Source organism: Lissotriton vulgaris, chromosome 5 (assembly GCF_964263255.1).
Source record: "Lissotriton vulgaris chromosome 5, aLisVul1.2, whole genome shotgun sequence".
In the NCBI taxonomy this organism is placed as follows: Eukaryota; Metazoa; Chordata; class Amphibia; order Caudata; family Salamandridae; genus Lissotriton; species Lissotriton vulgaris.
Genome location: NC_141693.1, coordinates 531991495 through 532010549, shown reverse-complemented (window position 1 = coordinate 532010549; position 19055 = coordinate 531991495). Strand labels below are relative to the sequence as shown.

At 39.5% G+C, this 19055-nt stretch overlaps 1 protein-coding gene across 2 annotated transcripts in view; it reads right to left on the bottom strand.

Moving 5' to 3' along the window:
- The window catches only part of HTR7 (5-hydroxytryptamine receptor 7), a 692517-nt gene that overhangs the window by 82057 nt on the left and 591405 nt on the right, over window positions 1-19055 (bottom strand). For both annotated transcript variants that reach the window (XM_086921979.1, XM_086921978.1), the window contains exon 2: window positions 12408-13157. In XM_086921979.1, coding sequence (XP_086778105.1) covers window positions 12408-13157 — 750 coding nt within the window. The remainder of the gene's footprint in view (window positions 1-12407; window positions 13158-19055) is intronic.

Below are 19055 nucleotides of genomic sequence, written 5' to 3'. Positions count from 1 at the left end.
TCCTATATAAAGGGTAGTATAGGTAGTTTCTTAAGTATAGGTCCTTTATTACAATAAATGCCTGTCTTTTTTTCACTTATTTATAGTTGAGCAAATTGGTAGAACTACTTACATGTTTATCTCACGTGTGGTTTTTCAGAAAAATAGGGTCATCATACTTTAATATTGATGCTCCTGGGGAGTTAAATCCTCCTTCTTTATTCAGTCCAGTACGTCCTTTTTTCCGATCGTACCACCATGCAATTTTAAATATGCATTGGTGAAAATACCCCTACAGTAAGAATGGAAGGGATATTATCATCCACCCAAGAATCTGTTTGTTAGTTGATTTAAAAGCATACAACCTCTTAACATCATTTCAGTATGCCAAATTTACTTTCCCCTTTGTTCAAATTGGTCAGAGTGCGAAGTGCTAGTAATTCGACATTTTTTTGCTGACCAGTACCCAGTTTTTATAAAATAAAGGAAGAAGGGTAGAGGCCTCTGGCTTATCTTAGTGGGATATACACTGATTTCTTGTTATTCCTAACAGGTACGGAATTCTATATTGTGCACCTAACTAGCAATAGAGACCGTTCTAGATGTCAGCTCTTTGATAACCAAATTGTAGTTTTTCATCAAACAGCAAGCTCTTGCATGTCTTTTCATTTCAGGCTATTAACTCCCATTGCCTGACGTGACGGTCCGTTGTAGATCCCAGATTTATCGTTAACCCAGTTACGGTATTTAATCTGATCACACGGTTTACTTATGTTTTCATTGCCAAATTTTTGCTATAAAGTTCAAAGAATTACAAGACGGCATACACCCCTCTTTGCTTAGTATCGTATTCCCGGCGTATTCATTACCTGGCTTTCGGTGAATATACGTCCTCGTCGGCCTCCTCCCGTGTTCCTTCTTGGAATGCCGTGGGACGTATACTACGCCTTTTTATAACGCACCCATAATTGTTTAATTAGGGTAATTGTCCTGATTAAGTCCTAATCTTCTCTATACGGAGTCACGTGGTTTATCTACGTCCACAGGACCGGAAGTTGATGCATTTTTGTGGGCGCCATTTTGGAAGTTTTGTTTATGGATTATCGATGTTATGCCCTTGACACTCTAAGCATCTACGTTTGCGCTATTGATTACATAATCCTTTTCGTTATATTTGTAAACTCGTATTATCTGGTGACTCCGATTTAATCTCCTATTTTTAATTTACAATATTTTTATTTATTCCTTTATGGCCAAACGCCGTTTCTTATTATTAGACTCATGTATCAGACCTTTCTCGAATGGTATAACCAATGTTATTAATCATAACAAGTTGTTTTCTGCATATACATTGTGCTTGGTCATTGTTACAAATTTTCCTATGTTATTGTTATCTGGCAGTTACCCCTATTGATGTTAAGAGGTTGTATGCTTTTAAATCAACTAACAAACAGATTCTTGGGTGGATGATACTATCCCTTCCATTCTTACTGTAGGGGTATTTTCACCACTGCATATTTAAAATTGCAAGGTGGTACGATCGGAAAAAAGGACGTACTGGACTGAATAAAGAAGGAGGATTTAACTCCCCAGGGGCATCAATATTAAAGTATGGTGACCCTATTTTTCTGAAAAACTCCACGTGAGATAAACATGTAAGTAGTTCTACCAATTTGCTCAACTATAAATAAGTGAAAAAAAGACAGGCATTTATTGTAATAAAGGACCTATACTTAAGAAACTACCTATACTATCCTTTATATAGGACAATGTCCCGTTGAACACTCTGGAAGAAGGACCAAAAGCTAACAATCGGTCTAAGTCTAAGGATAACTAGAAGAATCAAAGATATATGCTTTTTCAAGTAAGACTCTCTTGACTTTATCATAATACTTAAAATCTAGTCGAAGTATAGGGATAATATACAACCTCTTTTTGAAACTAATTGTATGTATTTGTTTGCAGATTTGAAATGTTTTTATATATAATTAATCTGTCCTGAGGAACGTGTTCACAAAACAAGATCAAGACACCGAAACGCGTCAAGAAAAGGACTACTTTTTTATTGTATATGTATATTATGGATTTTTGTGTAAAGAATTTTTTATATATTGTGAATTTTGTATTATATGTTTGAAAAAATCATGACATTTTGGCATTAACTGCCGTTTTTTAATAAAATCGTGACAAATATTTTACAATTTGTGTGTTGAGGTATATACTTCAGGTTCTATTCCATACTGTATGATAAGGTTTTGAGTCTAATAGTAGTGATTTACACAGAAAGGAAAACTTTTTTTGTTACACTTGTTTAAACAGGACCACGGGAAGTAAGGGTGAGTGAAACTTAGAATTTTAATTTTCGACTTTTATAAGGAATGCAACAAAGTGTGACACTTTGCTATTTGTTTTAGTTACGACGATAATGGAGATGACTATTTGAGAGGTGGTGACATATGAGAGATTACAAATTAGTCCCCATAATTACGTGGAGGTAAAGTATAGGAAACATCTGTGGAATATGTTGATAATATGTATACAGTACAGTGTGAACCACTGTCATTTACTTTCAGTTACCTCGATATTGAGAACTACTTCTTGGAAATCGAAGTTTTGACGAGTAGGAGATTACTGACAAGCATCCAATAAATCTAATGAGGTAATATATGAGCGAGATATGTGTATACTAAGATATGTAATAGTGAATTTATATTACGTATGGGGATAATAATGGTGTAGAGTGGAAAATACCCTCGCGCGGAACCCTAGTGAGTTAGAATGAATAGACATAGAGATTGATGTTTAGGACGACTTAACATGTGCCGAAGCTGAGATATTAAGAGAATGGCTTTAATTTGATGATTTTGTTTTAGGCTTTGAGAACGATTTGTATCTGATGAGCCCAGAGTGAAATAACGAACCATGGACTCATAGGTGAATTTGTAGTTTACTACGTGGAATTAGGCATGTCATTTTTGTTGCTTTTGCCTTTTCAAATCTTCTCTGGCATGATGATATATCTGATTCACAACTTGAAGGTGCAATATGGACTGGGAATGGTATTACTATCTTTCCATACTCTTCTACACTGAAACCTATGATTTAGCAGACTTTAATATACGTTTTTTGGGTGTGTTGAACTCTCACACTACTAACCACCAGCCATACGTAGACCGTGTAGTCTCATGGGAAATGTTTATTTGGTTACAGTCCTGATGAAGTCAAAGTGTTGTAATATTGCACGACGAAACATGTGTTGGCTGATGCATCGAGTGCCCATGGTGTAAGTCTGAAAAACAAAGAAAATAAATACAGAAGAACCTTGAATTGGAGTAGATTTGGACTCCTTTATATATAAATAAGGACAGTGACATTTGCCAATTGGATTTTTGTGTTATTAGCAATACTGGTCTGATATTAAGAGTGCTCGGAGGGTATTGGTCGAAGCTCAAGTTAGATGTGAAGACATCTAACATGGGCTTCGATTGGAATTCAGTAGAGCATATTATCAAGCCCATTATCGCCACTTTATCAGCAGTTTTCTGCCGATAAAAGTGGCGATAATGTATCGCCCATCCTTGATATTATGCCCCGGAGATTGTATAGCTTAGCTAGAGAACAACATAACAGCTCATAAAATGTTGCTTGTTGTTATAGCACAACACATACTCAACCACATTTAGGCACTTCTTGGCTGAGAAAGTTGTGGCACATTGTAATTTGGCTAATTAGCGATATACCAATTAGGAGTGTGGATTAACTGAGGGTAAATGAAGTAATTTTAATCAGAACCACAACTTAGACCTCCTTGATGCTCTGTTGCTTTGCCTTCTGAGTGTCTGCAGTGCCTATTGTAAAGCCGTGTTAACCCTCACAGGGGTAGCAAACAATTAACTGAACCAATTGCTAATTGTTTTAATTAGTTTGTTCTGCAATTTACCCCCCACGTTCCAGATGATAGTTGGGGAATAACGCATGGTAGACAAACATCCTCAATTAGCAGCATCTGAAGACTCAATCTTTGGGAGTCAAAACAAACAGTGAGCCACTTTGTGTTTATGCTGTTCCAGCTCCAGACAGTGCTCAAGAAGTCAGAGTAGCGTATCAAGGGTGCCATTGACCCTAATGCAAACTAGGAAAATGGACCTCTTCACTCAGTTTCAGAACTAAAAACAGCCTGCGCTGCACTGTGCCCCTTCCATTTCTGGACCCCTGTGCTGTAATACTATTGAAAGGTGAGCCCTTGATAAGCTGTAAGGCGGTCAATCAGCAAATGATTACCTAAGAAGTCCCCATCCAAAGATCTGAATGGCAGGGAGGCCCTTCAAAGTTGTAGGAGTGCTATTGTGTTTAAGGTCCTTTGCATGCCTTCCCTACAAGGTCAACATGAACATGCAGTATGCACGGCTTCAACAGCACCCCACCCATGTCAGCCCAGCCCCCAGACCAAGACTGTGGCCGCCTAATCCTGATAGCAGCCATCCCCGCCAATGTGCAAACAGAGGGGCACACTGGCAAACAATTGGGGCTGGAAAAAGAGTGGTCTTACTGCTGGTAGTGACAGTATTGGTCTCCTCAGTACTAACACCACACCGCCCTTCCTGCCTTCTGAGGAAATGCTCAGCACACAATATGGCCAATCTAGCAACATTTTATTTTGTATCCCTTATGTAGGCCCTACATCAATTTATCTCACCATCAAACCCTGATTCTGTACCATAATCTGCTGCTTTGTAACTAGCTTTTGGCTCCATTTGTCCATTTCATATTTAATGACACGGGGATAGCTAACAGCTACAGAAATGGTTAGCTGTAGAGACTAAGGGGCCTATCCACAAAGGTAAACTTACATGTAAATTTACTCTTACACTTTTAAGTAATTTTACTAATTTGGCTATTCACACTTTTCAAGCGTAAAGTTGCTACAAAGTGTACACTTACATGCCCCCCCACTGAAACTGGAGTGGAGGTAATAAAAACATCAAATACGAATGTAAAGTTACTAGCTCTATTAGTGACCTGGCTGAGACCTCTGCAAACGGGGTGATGATCTTCATATTGCAAAGGATAGGGAAAAGTTAAAAAGTTTAAATATTCTTTTAGGTTTAATATTAACAATAATTTTTTCTATATATTTATTTTTAACGTTAGATAATGTAATAAAATGTGACAGCATTAGGAACTTATTTAAAATTAATAATTGTTTTCAAATACAGCAACCTTAAATAAAGTAATTTTTCTTTTCAATAAAAAAAATCACACCTAAGTAAGAGCATATGTTGTTCTGTATTTCATATTAATAACAAGCGTGTATATAATTTACATTATTATTTTATTTTAAATTAATATTAATGTTACATTAATTTTAAAATGTTAAAATGGTTAGTGAAATATTTTAACATATAGTAATAATTGTGTTTGATTTTTGACACAATAATTAATACTAAATAAAATTGATTTATTTTGGTTAATTATTTTAGCATTAGTTCCTACAGGGTTTTATTTTATGTCTCTACTTCTCTTATTTTCAATGGGAGGCTTTGCAGTACCTGTGAGTGGCCATGGTTAGTTACAAGCTCTCTAACTGAAGTTCATTTACGGCTGTTTTTGAGCCTTTTGGCTCTAGAATTTATAAAAGGGCACTTTGGCAATAGGAAGGTGTTTACTCTTTTATGGGTGGGTACATGTCCCTCCTTAATTACCTCCCTTACGCCCTTGTTACATATTCTTTAACCCCTCCTCTTTTATAGTAAATATACCACATTTTCCATCCACTCCTCCCTGTCCCTCCCTCATTTACTAATAAAACATATACTGATGTGTGTGGAGATTTTCGCACAAAAAAGACCTTAGAGGCGAAGGTGTAGGTGTAAGTAACCATGTGATTGCATGTTGTCATAATTTAGTAGGACTAATGTAGTGCTACTACACTTACTACAAAATGCAGTTACAGAATAGGCCCCTAAATATTTAAAAACCCCATTTGATTATTTTGGCATCTACTTATGGCAAATATATTGATGAAAAATAATTTTTTTGAAATATACTAAATGGTAGCTTGTCATAGCGGAGATCTCAGTTCATAAGGTTTATTTACCTGTTACCCTACGCATTAAATGCAGTAATGCTGAAAGATGGTGAGTATAGAGGGTGGCAGACTGTATCTCATATTTGTCGACCTGAAGTCTGCCTTTGACTTAGTTCCTAGGGAAAAATTATGGAAAGTATTGTGCGACCTTGCGATCCCACCTTACCTTCTGTATGTGCTAGTGAGGCTACACATGGGGACTCACGCCCAAGTACGGTGTGGTAAACATGGGGAACTTTCTGCATGCTTCCCTGTTAAAAAGGGGGTTTGACAGGGGTGCGCCCTTGCCCCTACTCTATTCTGCATTTACATCAATGGGCTCATTGAGCATCTAAATAGTGTCAAAGATAGCGATGCACTAAGGCTAGTCTCGGGGAGGGTGCCTGCGTTGATGTTCGCAGATGACACTTTGTTGTTGTCCAAAACATCAACGGCATACACGCACACTAGATGGCTTTTCTGATTTTTGTAATTCGAGGGGCTTGAAGATCAATCTAACTAAGACCAAATTTATGATCTTCAATCCCCTCAGGAACACCTGTCCAAATCCATCCCTAGACGGCACTCCCTTGGAGAGAGTGAGGACTTTTGAGTACCTGGGTATTACATTAACAGAACATCTTGAATGGGATACCCAACTGGCCAAGGCAAGCCTGAAGTTAATGCAGACAGTGGGGGGGGGGGGGGGGGTAATGAAAATGCACAGAACTGCCAAGTTCAAGCCAGCTGCCCCTGTTATCAAAATATATAAAGCACAGGCCAGTGGTGCTACCCTATATTGGGCTGAACTGTGGGGATATTGGAGGCATTTGGTGGGCCTCCCTCGTAGCACCCCTTTAGCCCCCCTTCGTATGGATTTGGGCTTGCAACCCATCGATGAAGAGATTGCCTTAAGGCCTATTACATTCTGGCGAAGGCTCTGGGCAACACCAGAGCTGTCCTGCTATAGAGCCGAACTCAGGGATGTCCTACCCAACCTACCCAACCTAATTAATAAGAAAATCCAGTGGCTTAACAACATAAGGGTTCTCAGTATCAAGATAGGAAGACAGGACCTCTGGAAAACACCCGAATTAGTGTGCCCACTAATTACCATGGTAGATCTTGTGCAGCTTTACAGGTACCACAATTTGACAATCCTCCAAGAAAGGTCCACCGGTGGCCGGCTGACACTAGAGTTCCTATAAGTGAAGGCTAAATATAGAAAATAAGAGTACCTGGATGTGATCTATCCTCCTTTGGCTAGGAAACTCTATATTCAATTTAGATTGGGGACTCTTCCACTTATGACGTTCACTAGTAAATGGGACAGAAAAGAAGGAAGAATGTCCAGCGGGCAAATATAGGGTAGAGTCTGAAATCTATGTGTTTTTCCTATGCCCTGTATACTCTATACCACACAAACGATGGTTAGCCCCAATATGCAGAAACCTAGGGTTTAGGCATTGTTTACAAGCCTAAAGGATATTAAAGTACGACACCCACCCCCCTATTGTTTCTGCTGTTTCGCGCTTCCTGAATGGTATGTGGCATAAGCGCAGGGGTTTTCTGAAGTGATTGTGTGGAGAGCCTTATGTGTGCCCCTCTTTTAACAAATTTATGGAGGCTTATACAATGGGGGCATTTGCACTACTTCATAACTCTATTTTTTAATTAGCAACTTTAAATACATTTTACAGTTGTTTTTATCTGATTTTAGGATAACGGTTAGCCATTTCTTTCTATTGTAACAAATGTAGATATATGATTGTATTGTATTGTCTATCGTTATCTAATTTTTTTATGTTTCCTTTTGTGGTTTTATGATTGTATTAATGTACTTTTATGGCCCGAGTTGGCCGAAATAAAGTTATTACCTGACTGACAAATGCAGTAATTGTTGCCCTTTCCATACTGTGATGGTTTGAAAGGATGCATTTTGAATGCCAAAAAGGCCTGCATATTTGTTATATTAATTCAAAAGAATGTTCCTCCTACTCTGTTGCTGGAGATTTTGATCTTTGTGAGTAGCAGCTAATCATGCTCGATCAAGGAAGGTGATGGAGATCTACTGAGTTGCTAAAAAAATACTTGTTATTGCCCTTACATCCAGACAATTTATTGCATCATAAGGAAAAAAGGTGAAAGGTGTACCAGCATAAAAAAAGCAGAATATCTACTAAATGTGTATGATTTCACTGATATGGTTTATGTTCTGTAGGTTGCAAAAGGGTACACCCTTTAGCACTACAGAGGTCATAGAAAATTTGGACTAAATGTACCTTACTTGCTACCTTCCAGAATGAAAAGTGCATAACAAACTATCACATTCATTGAATGATGCCACTACAGAGGATCTGCAGATTGAAGCCTGAGCAACACTGGTAGGGATCTGCCTGGACTGATTGTTGTCAAAGTACAGGTATACTATGTCTGGGTTACCTGTTGCATTGTGCAGGAATGGCTGAGAAGGGTGACAACTGGAGGTGGTGTGGAATGTGTCAGTAGTGGAGAATGTAGGGAGGAGCATTGGATTGCTTTTGACAGGCTGAAAACAGACCAACTAGCTCTAAAGGTGAGCTGGAGGTTACAGGGGAGTGCTTAATTCCTTACAACCATGGTCAACAAATGGGGAGGAGGCCTGGCATTGGAAGCTGTAGAGATGATGAGGCTGACCCCACCATATTGAAATGACTTCTCCATCAAGTCTTCCAAAAGGAGTATTTCATATTGTATGGATTTGAATCTGAATGTTGGAAATGTGATTCTTGGTGTGTCAGGGAAGGCTTAGGAGGGAAACAAGCTAGGTCAAGTGGCATGGAAATAGTCCATGCTGGACAAGGCTGTGAGACCAACTGAAGTGACTAGCCTATGTTGCCCATATTTTCTGATTTGAACTGTAATGACATGGCATGCCAGGTTTCCATCCTCAATGGTGGTGGTTGCCAGCAGGTAGTCCCTTATTGTCTCCTTCCGTTCTTCTACAGAGATTTCAAATAGCTTACCTCAACAGAGGATGAAGGGTCAGCAGCTCAAATCCTTTCGCAGGAATTCTTACAGACAGGTACCAGGAGCTCTGAAAACTGTAGTGCAAGATTCCCCTGCTGCATTATTTGTAAGTAAAGTTAATTCAGAATGATGGGTGGCTTTAAAATTACTTACTTTTTTGGGGATATATTAGCCTAGTATAGCAGTGAAGCCCAGCAATTCAGTGTCAGGTCTAAGATCTGGGGTCAAGTATTAGGACTAGCTCTTTCAAAGACTGTATCAAAAAAGAATTGACGGGGGAGGAGTCCTCACATCAACAGTAGCATCTTGATGGATTGGCTGCATTTTTGTAATTTTCTCTTATTGCATTTTTGTCATTTTGGTGTCATTGTATTTTTCAAAATGTACTCCTTTTTCTAAATTGGTTTGAGATATTTCCTGTGTTGTGTTTTCAGTTTAGTACTGTTTGTGTGCTGCATAAATAAATGTCACATTGCTCCAAATTAAGCCTGTCTGCTCTATGCCATAGGTACCAGGTGGTAGTTAAGGTTTATTTAGTGACTTTTATGATTAATCCTGACAAGTTTTGTGGGTATTATTTGAGGTGGATACTCACTCTCCTTAACTTATACCCCCCTTTTCTTACAAATACCATACACAAACGAATACATACATACAATCTTGATTGCTGTAATGTTGTGAAACTAAGCGTTAGCTCAGACAATGTTGCCAGAAGTAATTTTACACCATATTTTCTCACAAGATTTTACACAGCTTGGCAAATTAGACAGGCCTTTTTTCAAAAAATGTTGCCAGCTCAAATCGAGATAAAGAGAACAATTTGTAGAGCTTTTCAGTGTTCTTAAAGAAAACAAAAAGACAGAATTTGAAAGGGGTCAGCAGGCTCCAAGGTCTTCGTCAAGGTGAAGCCAGGTCGGTTACATCTGCATACCCGATGCGAGACAGAAATATGATTAAAATTGTTCTCTTAACAGAGTGATAGAAGGACAATGGGGAGATATTTACAAAAAATGCCAGAGCGCGGTGTTACGCTAAATTGTCAGCATGGTGTTATGCCAAATTGGTGCTGCCAATTTGGCCTAACACTGCGCTCTCTGGTATGTTCTTGTAAATATCCACCCTGGTGTCAGAATACAGTACACATAGAAAGAGCAAAACACAAGGAGGAATTATTAATTTCTCCTCCTATCGCCATTTTTAGACAAGGTATTACTTTGCCTTGGTTTCTGGCGCTGGTCCAGCCTTGTAAATATGGGAGTGTCAAAAAGCAATGGGTGTTGCAGTGGAACGCCTACTGCAACACCCATTGCACATCCCTTTGCCGCTGCAGAATGCGGCGGAAAGGGGCATATTTACATGGTGGTGTTAAGCCACCAGAGGGTCAGAAAAAGTGATTCTCCAGTGGCGTTAAAGGCATGTAAATAGTCCCCCATGTGTTTGAAGTAACTGCTGTACACACAATATATTCCCTTTTGCCATGAAGTGGTGACTCAGGAGAAGTTGGAGAGTTCAGTATCCATACGCTTTCAAGATTGAGGGGATATAATTTCAACATGTGTTACTATCCTAAACCCTGCAGTGCACAAGCACTCGAAAGAGACACATGGACAACACAAGTACTAAATAGAAACCATTGCTAAAACAGATTTAAAAAAATCCTTTGATCTTGAATTTTCTTTGGTTAACATTTTATGATAAATAATGTACCTCTGCTGTGTTTTATACTTCCAAAAAAACTGAACCCTTTTAGCTACTTCTGAAGCCCTCAGTTAGAGTGGCCAGAACATGCAAGAAGTATCAAATTGAACGAGATATGAGTGATGTGTTGCTATCACATTTGTAAAACACTATTACTGCATTATAAAAATAACAATGCATCATATACTGGAAACTCTAGCCCTTATTTCCCAACCCTGTGTCAGATTTGCGTTACTTTTGTAACTCAAACCTAACGCAAATTGTCAAGATGGGATTAACTATCCAACATATAGTTAAATTTGTGCTGGATAATATCTCAAAGTAGCATGAAGTTGCAAAGAGAGCTGCCATGCATTAGTTTACATCAAGGGAGCATTCCATGGGTGGGGCATGGACATTTCCATTTGACGCTAATCCCTGTCTACAAAAAATTGTTATTTGTGCCAAAATCCTTCTCCGTGAAGCAGGTGCAGTGAGGCTAAATTTTTTCATTTTTCATCTTTATTCCTACTTTGCATGTGTGCTACATTGGATAGCACGCTTACAAAGTGAGAAAAGCCTTAAAGCATAGTTTTTGTACTGGAAGCAACCCCTTTCAATTATAAACCTATTCTTTAGGAAACTCAGACACCCTAGCACTAAGAAGCAACTGGTCTGTGTTGGCGTATGGCAGCCAATAGTATACCAGCAGAGGGAGAGAAGGGAACAGTGCCACATCCTAATTGATATGGCTTTGCTCTGCTCTCTTTCTTTTATGCAACGCAATGTAACTGTATTCCCTTGTGTGACTTCCTAGTAAATCTGGCCTTCTGTCTGTGTTTACTACCGGCATGGAGCTGGTGGTAACTCCTCCCAAATAAAAACTGAGGGTACAACATTTTCCCAAGCCATCTCCTGTGTTGCGCATATGCTGACCCAGACCATATTGCAACATGTGGTAAAATAACTATCCCCAATTAGTGATACTACTGCTTATTTACCATGCCACTCTAAAGGAGGAGGGTAGTGTGGTATAAGTTTTTGAGAGAATGCTGCAATACCTTGCTGTTACCGCACCTCGTTAGACACCAACCTTGCAAAAGGTCCATACCCATGCTTGAGATCTGCTGGTTGTTGAAGGTGGTGGGCACAATCACACACTTCATGGGGCTTGGACTTATTTTTCGTTATTAAACTTGGAACCAGGAAGAGAAAAACAGAAAAGACAAAAAAACAGCAACAAAGGTAGAAGGCAGGAATAAAAAGGACCTGTAAGAGCTAGATAAGGAGATAGGAAGTGTAGGGTGGTGGAATATAGAGGAATGAGTCAGAATCCAGATTAGGCAACCTTGAAATTTGGTGACCCTAGCAGCACAGGTGGTGAGGTTCCAAGAAAAACAATGACCCCTACAATTACTTTCTTACAAATTAAGCACGTGTCTACACCGCTCTTGTTGTCACCAGCCTATGTCTTACATTAATGTACCACAAACGTGGTCAATGAATTTTCTAGGTTCTTTATTGTGGCAATGTTTTACATACATTTTGTTTGTGTCCCCGAAAATCCCCTTTCAAGTAAAAAAAAACATTGGTAACTGTACAACTTGTACTTGATGAACCTAATCATGGAATAGCGTGGAATGGATATAGAATAATAGAAGGGAAGTAACCTTACAGTGTGAACTCTGGCCTCTCTGCAAGCTTCAGTGCCTCGTGCATCCCAGCAGCTGATAATTTCCGGTTGATATTCCTGTATCTACATTGTAACAGATTACGGTAGGTCGTCCTCAGGTCCCGGTTGAAGAAGGCGTATATAAAAGGGTTTATAAGAGAGTTGGCATATCCCAACCATAAAAAAGTTCTCTCCATCCACAAGGGAATGCAGCTACATTCAGTACCACAGATAAATGGTCTTGCAGTTGAAAGTATGAAAAACGGAAGCCAGCACACTGTAAAGGCACCAACAACAATGCCAAGAGTCGTGGCAGCTTTTTGTTCCCTTTTGAAGATGGAAATGTTTTTCCTGTCATTTCTTAGGAGCTTTGAGAGATTTGTGCATTCTTCTGATTCTTTGTGTAGTTTGACCACCCCGTTCACTGACTCCATTCCATCGGTTTCATCGTGCTTTGGGAATCCAGCAAATTTATGTTTGGCTGCGCTCCTCTTGGCTGCCTTGTAGATTCTATAGTACATGAAGAGCATCACAGACATTGGGATGTAAAATGCAACAGCTGTAGAATAAATGGTGTAGCCAAAATCTTGACTAATGAGGCAAACTTTGTCATCGTTGACATTTTGGGCCCATCCAAAGAGAGGTGGCAAAGTGATGGAAGCAGAGAGAAGCCAAACGCAGAGGATCATTTTGGCCATACACTTCCCATTCTGCCTCACAGGATATGTCAGGGGTCTTGTAATCCCAAGGTATCTAGAAGAAGAAAGGAAAATTAGCACTGTTCAGGTGTGTTTCTTAGACACAATTAATGCAAATAAATTATACAATTAAAAGTCTAGTAAAAGTATGGCTTCATGACATATTCACTTTATTTAAAATTTAACATTATGGACTTAAACAACTTTAGTTCTCTAAAAACAGAGGGGCTGATTCACAGAACTAATCTGAGATAAAATCCTAAACGTACTACTTTTGGTATTCACAGAAGGCATTTAGTGATAGTAAAGTTAGGGTTCCTGGAGGATTGGGACTGCTACCACCTGTCATTGACTGACCCTGGTATGGGTTGGCCAATGAGAGGAGGCTGCAGTACCTTACTGATCACAGAGTGGGATGTGGTCACTGAGACTACTGACCTCATCCCTGTCTGTGGTGTGCATCAGTGATGGGCACTCAGCCATGGAAATTTCAGGGCTTAAAACTGAAGTGCCCAGGTCCAGGTCCATCTGTGATGCTCCTCCTCGTCATGAGGAGGAGGCTCAGAGAAGACTTTGCTAGGCTGAGGTGGTCACACCCACTGGGATAAAAAATCTTCAGCTCAGCAAATTTCAGGTCAGGAAGCCAGGTTCCTGGCACATTTGCAGTACCGAGCTGCCTCACTCACACATGAAGAGAGTCTGTCGGACTGACATTTGCTCAGTCTGACAGGCATTCTTTATGCATCAGAAGAGATGGAGGTGTAGGGCCCCTCCACCCTTAATAACAGGCTCCTCCCAAAATCAACAATTTATGCATCTATATGTGTGTAAATATTCCCATTGCCTCACAGTCCACATTCACATTCCTGCTTCTTTCCAGTGTCAAGGCACAATTGAGTGTAAGTATGTACTTACAATTAATTGGAACAGAATATGCATAGATGCATAGAGTGAATCAGTATTTTACATATGTCGGGAATATCCACCAGGCATGCAATATCTCATGGAAGTGAGGAGCTCCTCTGTTAATTATTTACAGTGCGAGCTACCCCGATACAGAGTAATACTCAGCTATCAAGCAATTACGTCTCCTAGTGAGTGGTAAAGTCAATCCACAGTGGCTCACTGCTATGAGCCGCCACCATGGAAATTGAGCAGCACAACAAGGAGGTAATGTTCTATTTCCATTAGAACCTAGAATTAGGCATTTCCACTCTTCAAGCCAAACAGGGGGATAACTGACTTTTCTTATTTTATACAAATTTTATTGGGTTTTTAGAAGTTGACACAGTACATGTGCTCACTTCATCAGTCGCTTATTGCACATAAACATACATTACATTGTACCATATTTGCATCCTCTACTGCAACTATGCTTAGTTCTATAATAGGTGTAGTAACATTGACGGCATACATCATTCAGGTCTGGAAAGAGAATACGTCTAGCTCTGGAAGCAAATTAATCTATTATCCATTGTACATAGTTACCCATGCTACTGCATTACCAGGAGTAGGCTCATGTGGTAGAATTCTCAGAGCATTCCTGGTTTTATACACTTGTGTGTAATACACTCTTTTTGTCATTGCCAACTTGTGAACATAAAGCAAGACCTCAAAAGTAGTTACCATATCTCAAGCCATCTAGGAGTCACATGTTGCATCAATCAAACATTGGACAGGTGCGGAGCTTTGAAAGACTCTAGTATTTGGTTTGTGGATCTGCAGCAAAATAATGTTTTTTAAAAACATGTGCAGTTTCCTGTACTTGTTTTTTTTGCCCCCTGGGTGGGCTAGGTCCTTGGGGGATTAATAAATATTAATTTGAGGGACGTGGTTACACAAGGCCCCTCTCCCCAGGACTATTCCACCCAGGGGGCACCATCCCCCAGCCGAAATGGAGAAGGGGAGGTATGGCCACGTGCTTTGCTCCCCAGGCTGATTCTGACCTCGGGTCCTCTTCCCCGGGCCCATCCTTATTATGACTGTGAGGAGGCATGTGGCCCTCTCCCTTACTGATTTTGGCTTCGGGAACCCTATCCCGCCTGGTCTGAATAACAAAGGGAAGAGGGCAACACGCCCCCCTTCCCGGAGCCATTAATGTCCCTGGGGACCCTATCCCCCAGGGATGGCTCCTGCTATATTCCGGGGTGCCCACCTCCAGGACATAGCAGTTTCCCTGCCTGCACTGTCAGGGAAACCTGTGTTTTCTCTCACTTGGTGAGAGCAATTTCACTGCTCCTTCCAGCTGGGAGTGTACTTCAGATCTGATTCCCTGCCCACAGTGATTTATGCACGGAAACAGATCTGAATATTTGTTGTGTTGGTAAGTAACCTGTTATTGTAAATATAATGTTGGCACAGACCCTGGTTTTACTCTGTTGATGCTCTAGAGTCCTGGGTCCGTGCCGTATGGTTCTGTGGGCAGTTGGAAGCTGGGTTGCGTTACGGTTGGATGTCCTTTGGTGTTGCTGCTTATTTACAATAAATCCTGTTTCCTACTCAACTTGGATACGGGCCTACTTAACAAGTTTGGCTCTGAATGGATAGCTCCCATTGTTCTGGCCAGGCGGTCCAATGGTAATATCAGATTATGTATTGATCTGCGCCACTTAAACAATAATATTGTAGTCGATCAATTTCCTCTACCCCGTATTACTGAGATGTTGGCTTTGGTTGGTAAAGCAAAAGTGTTTTCTTGTATTGACTTATATTCAGCCTATCATCAAATTGTTTTAGATGAAATTAGTAAGAAATGCACTGTCTTTGTTACACCATTTGGGTGTTTCCAATTTAAGAGAATCCCGTTTGGGCTCGCCTCTGCTGCTGCTGTATTTCAGCGTATCATGCACAATATTTTTGGTTACTGTAAAAATGCAGTGTGTTTCCAAGATGACATACTTGTTTTTGGAGACAACAAGTCTGCCCATGTTTAAACATTAGAAGTAGTCCTTAATAAGCTATCTGCTAATGGTCTTACGGTTAAACACTCTAGTTGTAAATTTTGTGTCAACTCTGTTACGTACCTTGGGCATTTGCTTTGTGAAGATGGTATCAAACCCAAACCTGATCTCATTGAGGCCATTCAACTTGCATCTTCACCAACTTCTAAAGATGATGTTAGGTCATTTTTGGGGTTAAGTGAGTTTTATTCCAAATACATTTTCAATTTTTCTTGTAGAGGGTTTAAAATCAGACAGTTGTTGAAAAACAATAATAAATTTGTATGGGATGCTGAATGTGAAAAATAATTTGTTGATGTGAAATCAGCCATTGGAAAGGCTGCTGCTCTTAACAGTGTTGATCCTCAGCTCTCTTGTATTATTACTACAGATGCCAGTTCAAGAGGATTGGGAGCTGTCTTAGCCCAAAGAAAAGAAAAGGGGGTGAAGCTATAAATGCTTACGCTTTAAGAGCTTTATTTCCAGAACAGGTAAAATACTCTACCATTGAAGGGGAAACTTTAGCTGTTGTTTGGGCTATGGAGAATTTTAGGATGTTCTTTGGGGAAAAGAGTGTGAAATCAGATCTGACCACAAACCCTTGGTACGTTTGCTCACTACTGATGGTATGATTAAAGCATCAGCTAGAGTTGCACGTATCTCCATGAGATTGCAGGATTTATCCATAACATAGTGTACGTTCCTGGCTGAGACAATGTTACAGCAGCTTTTTTATCTAGACTTCTGTTACCTCTCAAAGACAGTATTCAGAATTCCTGGGATGAGTTTCATATTGCCCTTGTGCATGATGATGGTGTGTTACCTATCAAAAGTGAAGATTGGAATACTGAGTTTTCGAAAGACAAAGTTTGACTAGTGGTTCAGAAATATATAATTGAAGGCTGGCCCAATAAGAACAATCTTTCTTCTGAATTGAGAAGCTTTTGGTAAGTGAGAGATGAGTTATCTTTTTCTGATGGTATCATTTGGAGAGGTGATAAGGCAGTTCCTCCTTCCGGTATGAGAGACATTGTGGTGAAACATGTTCATGAGAGTCACAATGGTATTATCAGGACTAAACAGTCAGTTAAAAGACTGTTCTGGTGGCCAGGTTTGGATGTTTTTGTTGAGCGCATTGTCAGAGACTGTTTTCATTGTGCTAATTCTGATAAGACTTTGAAGACTTTAAAACCTAATATGAAAGGTCATTTTGTCCCTAATGGTCCTTGGAAATCTATTGCCATGGACATTATGAGTCCCATTGGTCCTTTGAGCAAGTACATTGTTGCTGGCATTTTCAAAGTGGCCTGTCATAAAAGTTGTAGATAAGGTTGATACTGACACTGTGTTACTTTTTCTAGATGAGGTTTTCACTGAAGAAGGGTTGTCTATACTTGTAATTACTGATAATGGGGTAAAATCTTTATCCAATAAGGCTAAAGAATACTTCCAGAAGACTGGTGTTGTACATTGTACTACTTCTTTGTATAATCTGAGTGTAAATGGAATTATAGAGAGATTCAACAGGGTTTTGAAGGGTGCAATACAAATGTTTGGTGTTGACGATGGAAAATGGGAGATTCAGGTAATGAAGGCTATGTGGAAGTATAGAACTACTCCAAATGATATGACCGATTGTGCTCCTTTTGAAATGATGAGGGGTAGATTACCAAGAACGAAAATCAATCTGTCTTGAATAATTTCTTCTACCAAATGTCAGGTGGATCTTGAAAAGGTTAAGCAAAGAATGGAGAGAACTCATATTGTGAACAAACACTAATTTGATTTAAGAAGAGGTTCTAAATCTTATCCAATTGCACAAGTGAATATATTAGTAAAAGTTAAGAAACCATGGAAAGTACCCAAAGGTGAAAGTCAATATATGGGTCCTTTTATTGTAAAAGAAGTCTTGAAGAATGCTGTCGGACTTTCTAATGGGAAAGTTTGGAATTTAAATAAGATTGTTGTACTTAAAGGTAACAGGAATTTGTACAAAAATGCCATGTTATTAGTAAAAAAAATTGTGATGTTGCAGATGATAATTTTGTTGAGGTTAACAACAATAGTAATGACTGTAATATCAATGTTGAACATCATGATATGGCTGATTTTGTTTTACCTTCGAATTCTATCAATTTTGTCATTGTTCAAAAAAATGAGAGTTGTACTGACTCTAAACGTTTCCATAAAAAACCTGTATGGTTATTGGATTTTATAACTTTGATTCAAAATAAGTTGTACTCATAATTTTTTGTTTTTTTGTTGGGGGGGCAGGTTTAAGGGGGGAAGATGTTTTGTGTTGGTAAGTAAGCAAAAACAGGTAGTTAGGACCAGGGGGAATTTTAAGACCAAGCTCCAATATGTTCCCTACAAGCATTCAACAACAATTATATCAGAGGGTCTAGTAGAAAAGTACGCACAATGTGTCCCAAAAAGGTAACCAGGACTACCTAAACATATGTGTATCCATCTAGGGTCACCCCACAGTGGTAGGAAAGGATGCCCATCAGTCACCACACGGAACCGCCTTTCATCATTTGGGATTCCATCAAGACCACCACTAGGAGAGCCAGTCAACTTTCACGGTTGGGGGTCCAGGTGTAAAGAAGGAACTCCATTGCCGATCAGATAGGTCTAACTGTGGTCTAACTACTCAATTTATGAGGATCTTGACACACATAACAAGAGGGGGACTGATGTTACAGTGCACGAAAAGTGTGAAAAAATTAAAAATAAGTGATTATAAAATTGGATGGGGGGATACTAATAGTTTTATTCATGTGCTACCCACCCTTCCAATGCTAAAAAGTAGTCAGTAACAGTCACTACAATATGGACTTTCATAAGGTCGACATGTTTCAGCAATTAGTGACAAGTTTGTTATTGCTTTCTTCAGGACCGCATCTACTGATAGCTACTGCAAAACTGGTGATAATGAAAACAAGAATGAGCTCAAAATCAAAAAACAGATACAGAGATCACCTGATACCACTAGGTGTTCATATCGTTTTCCT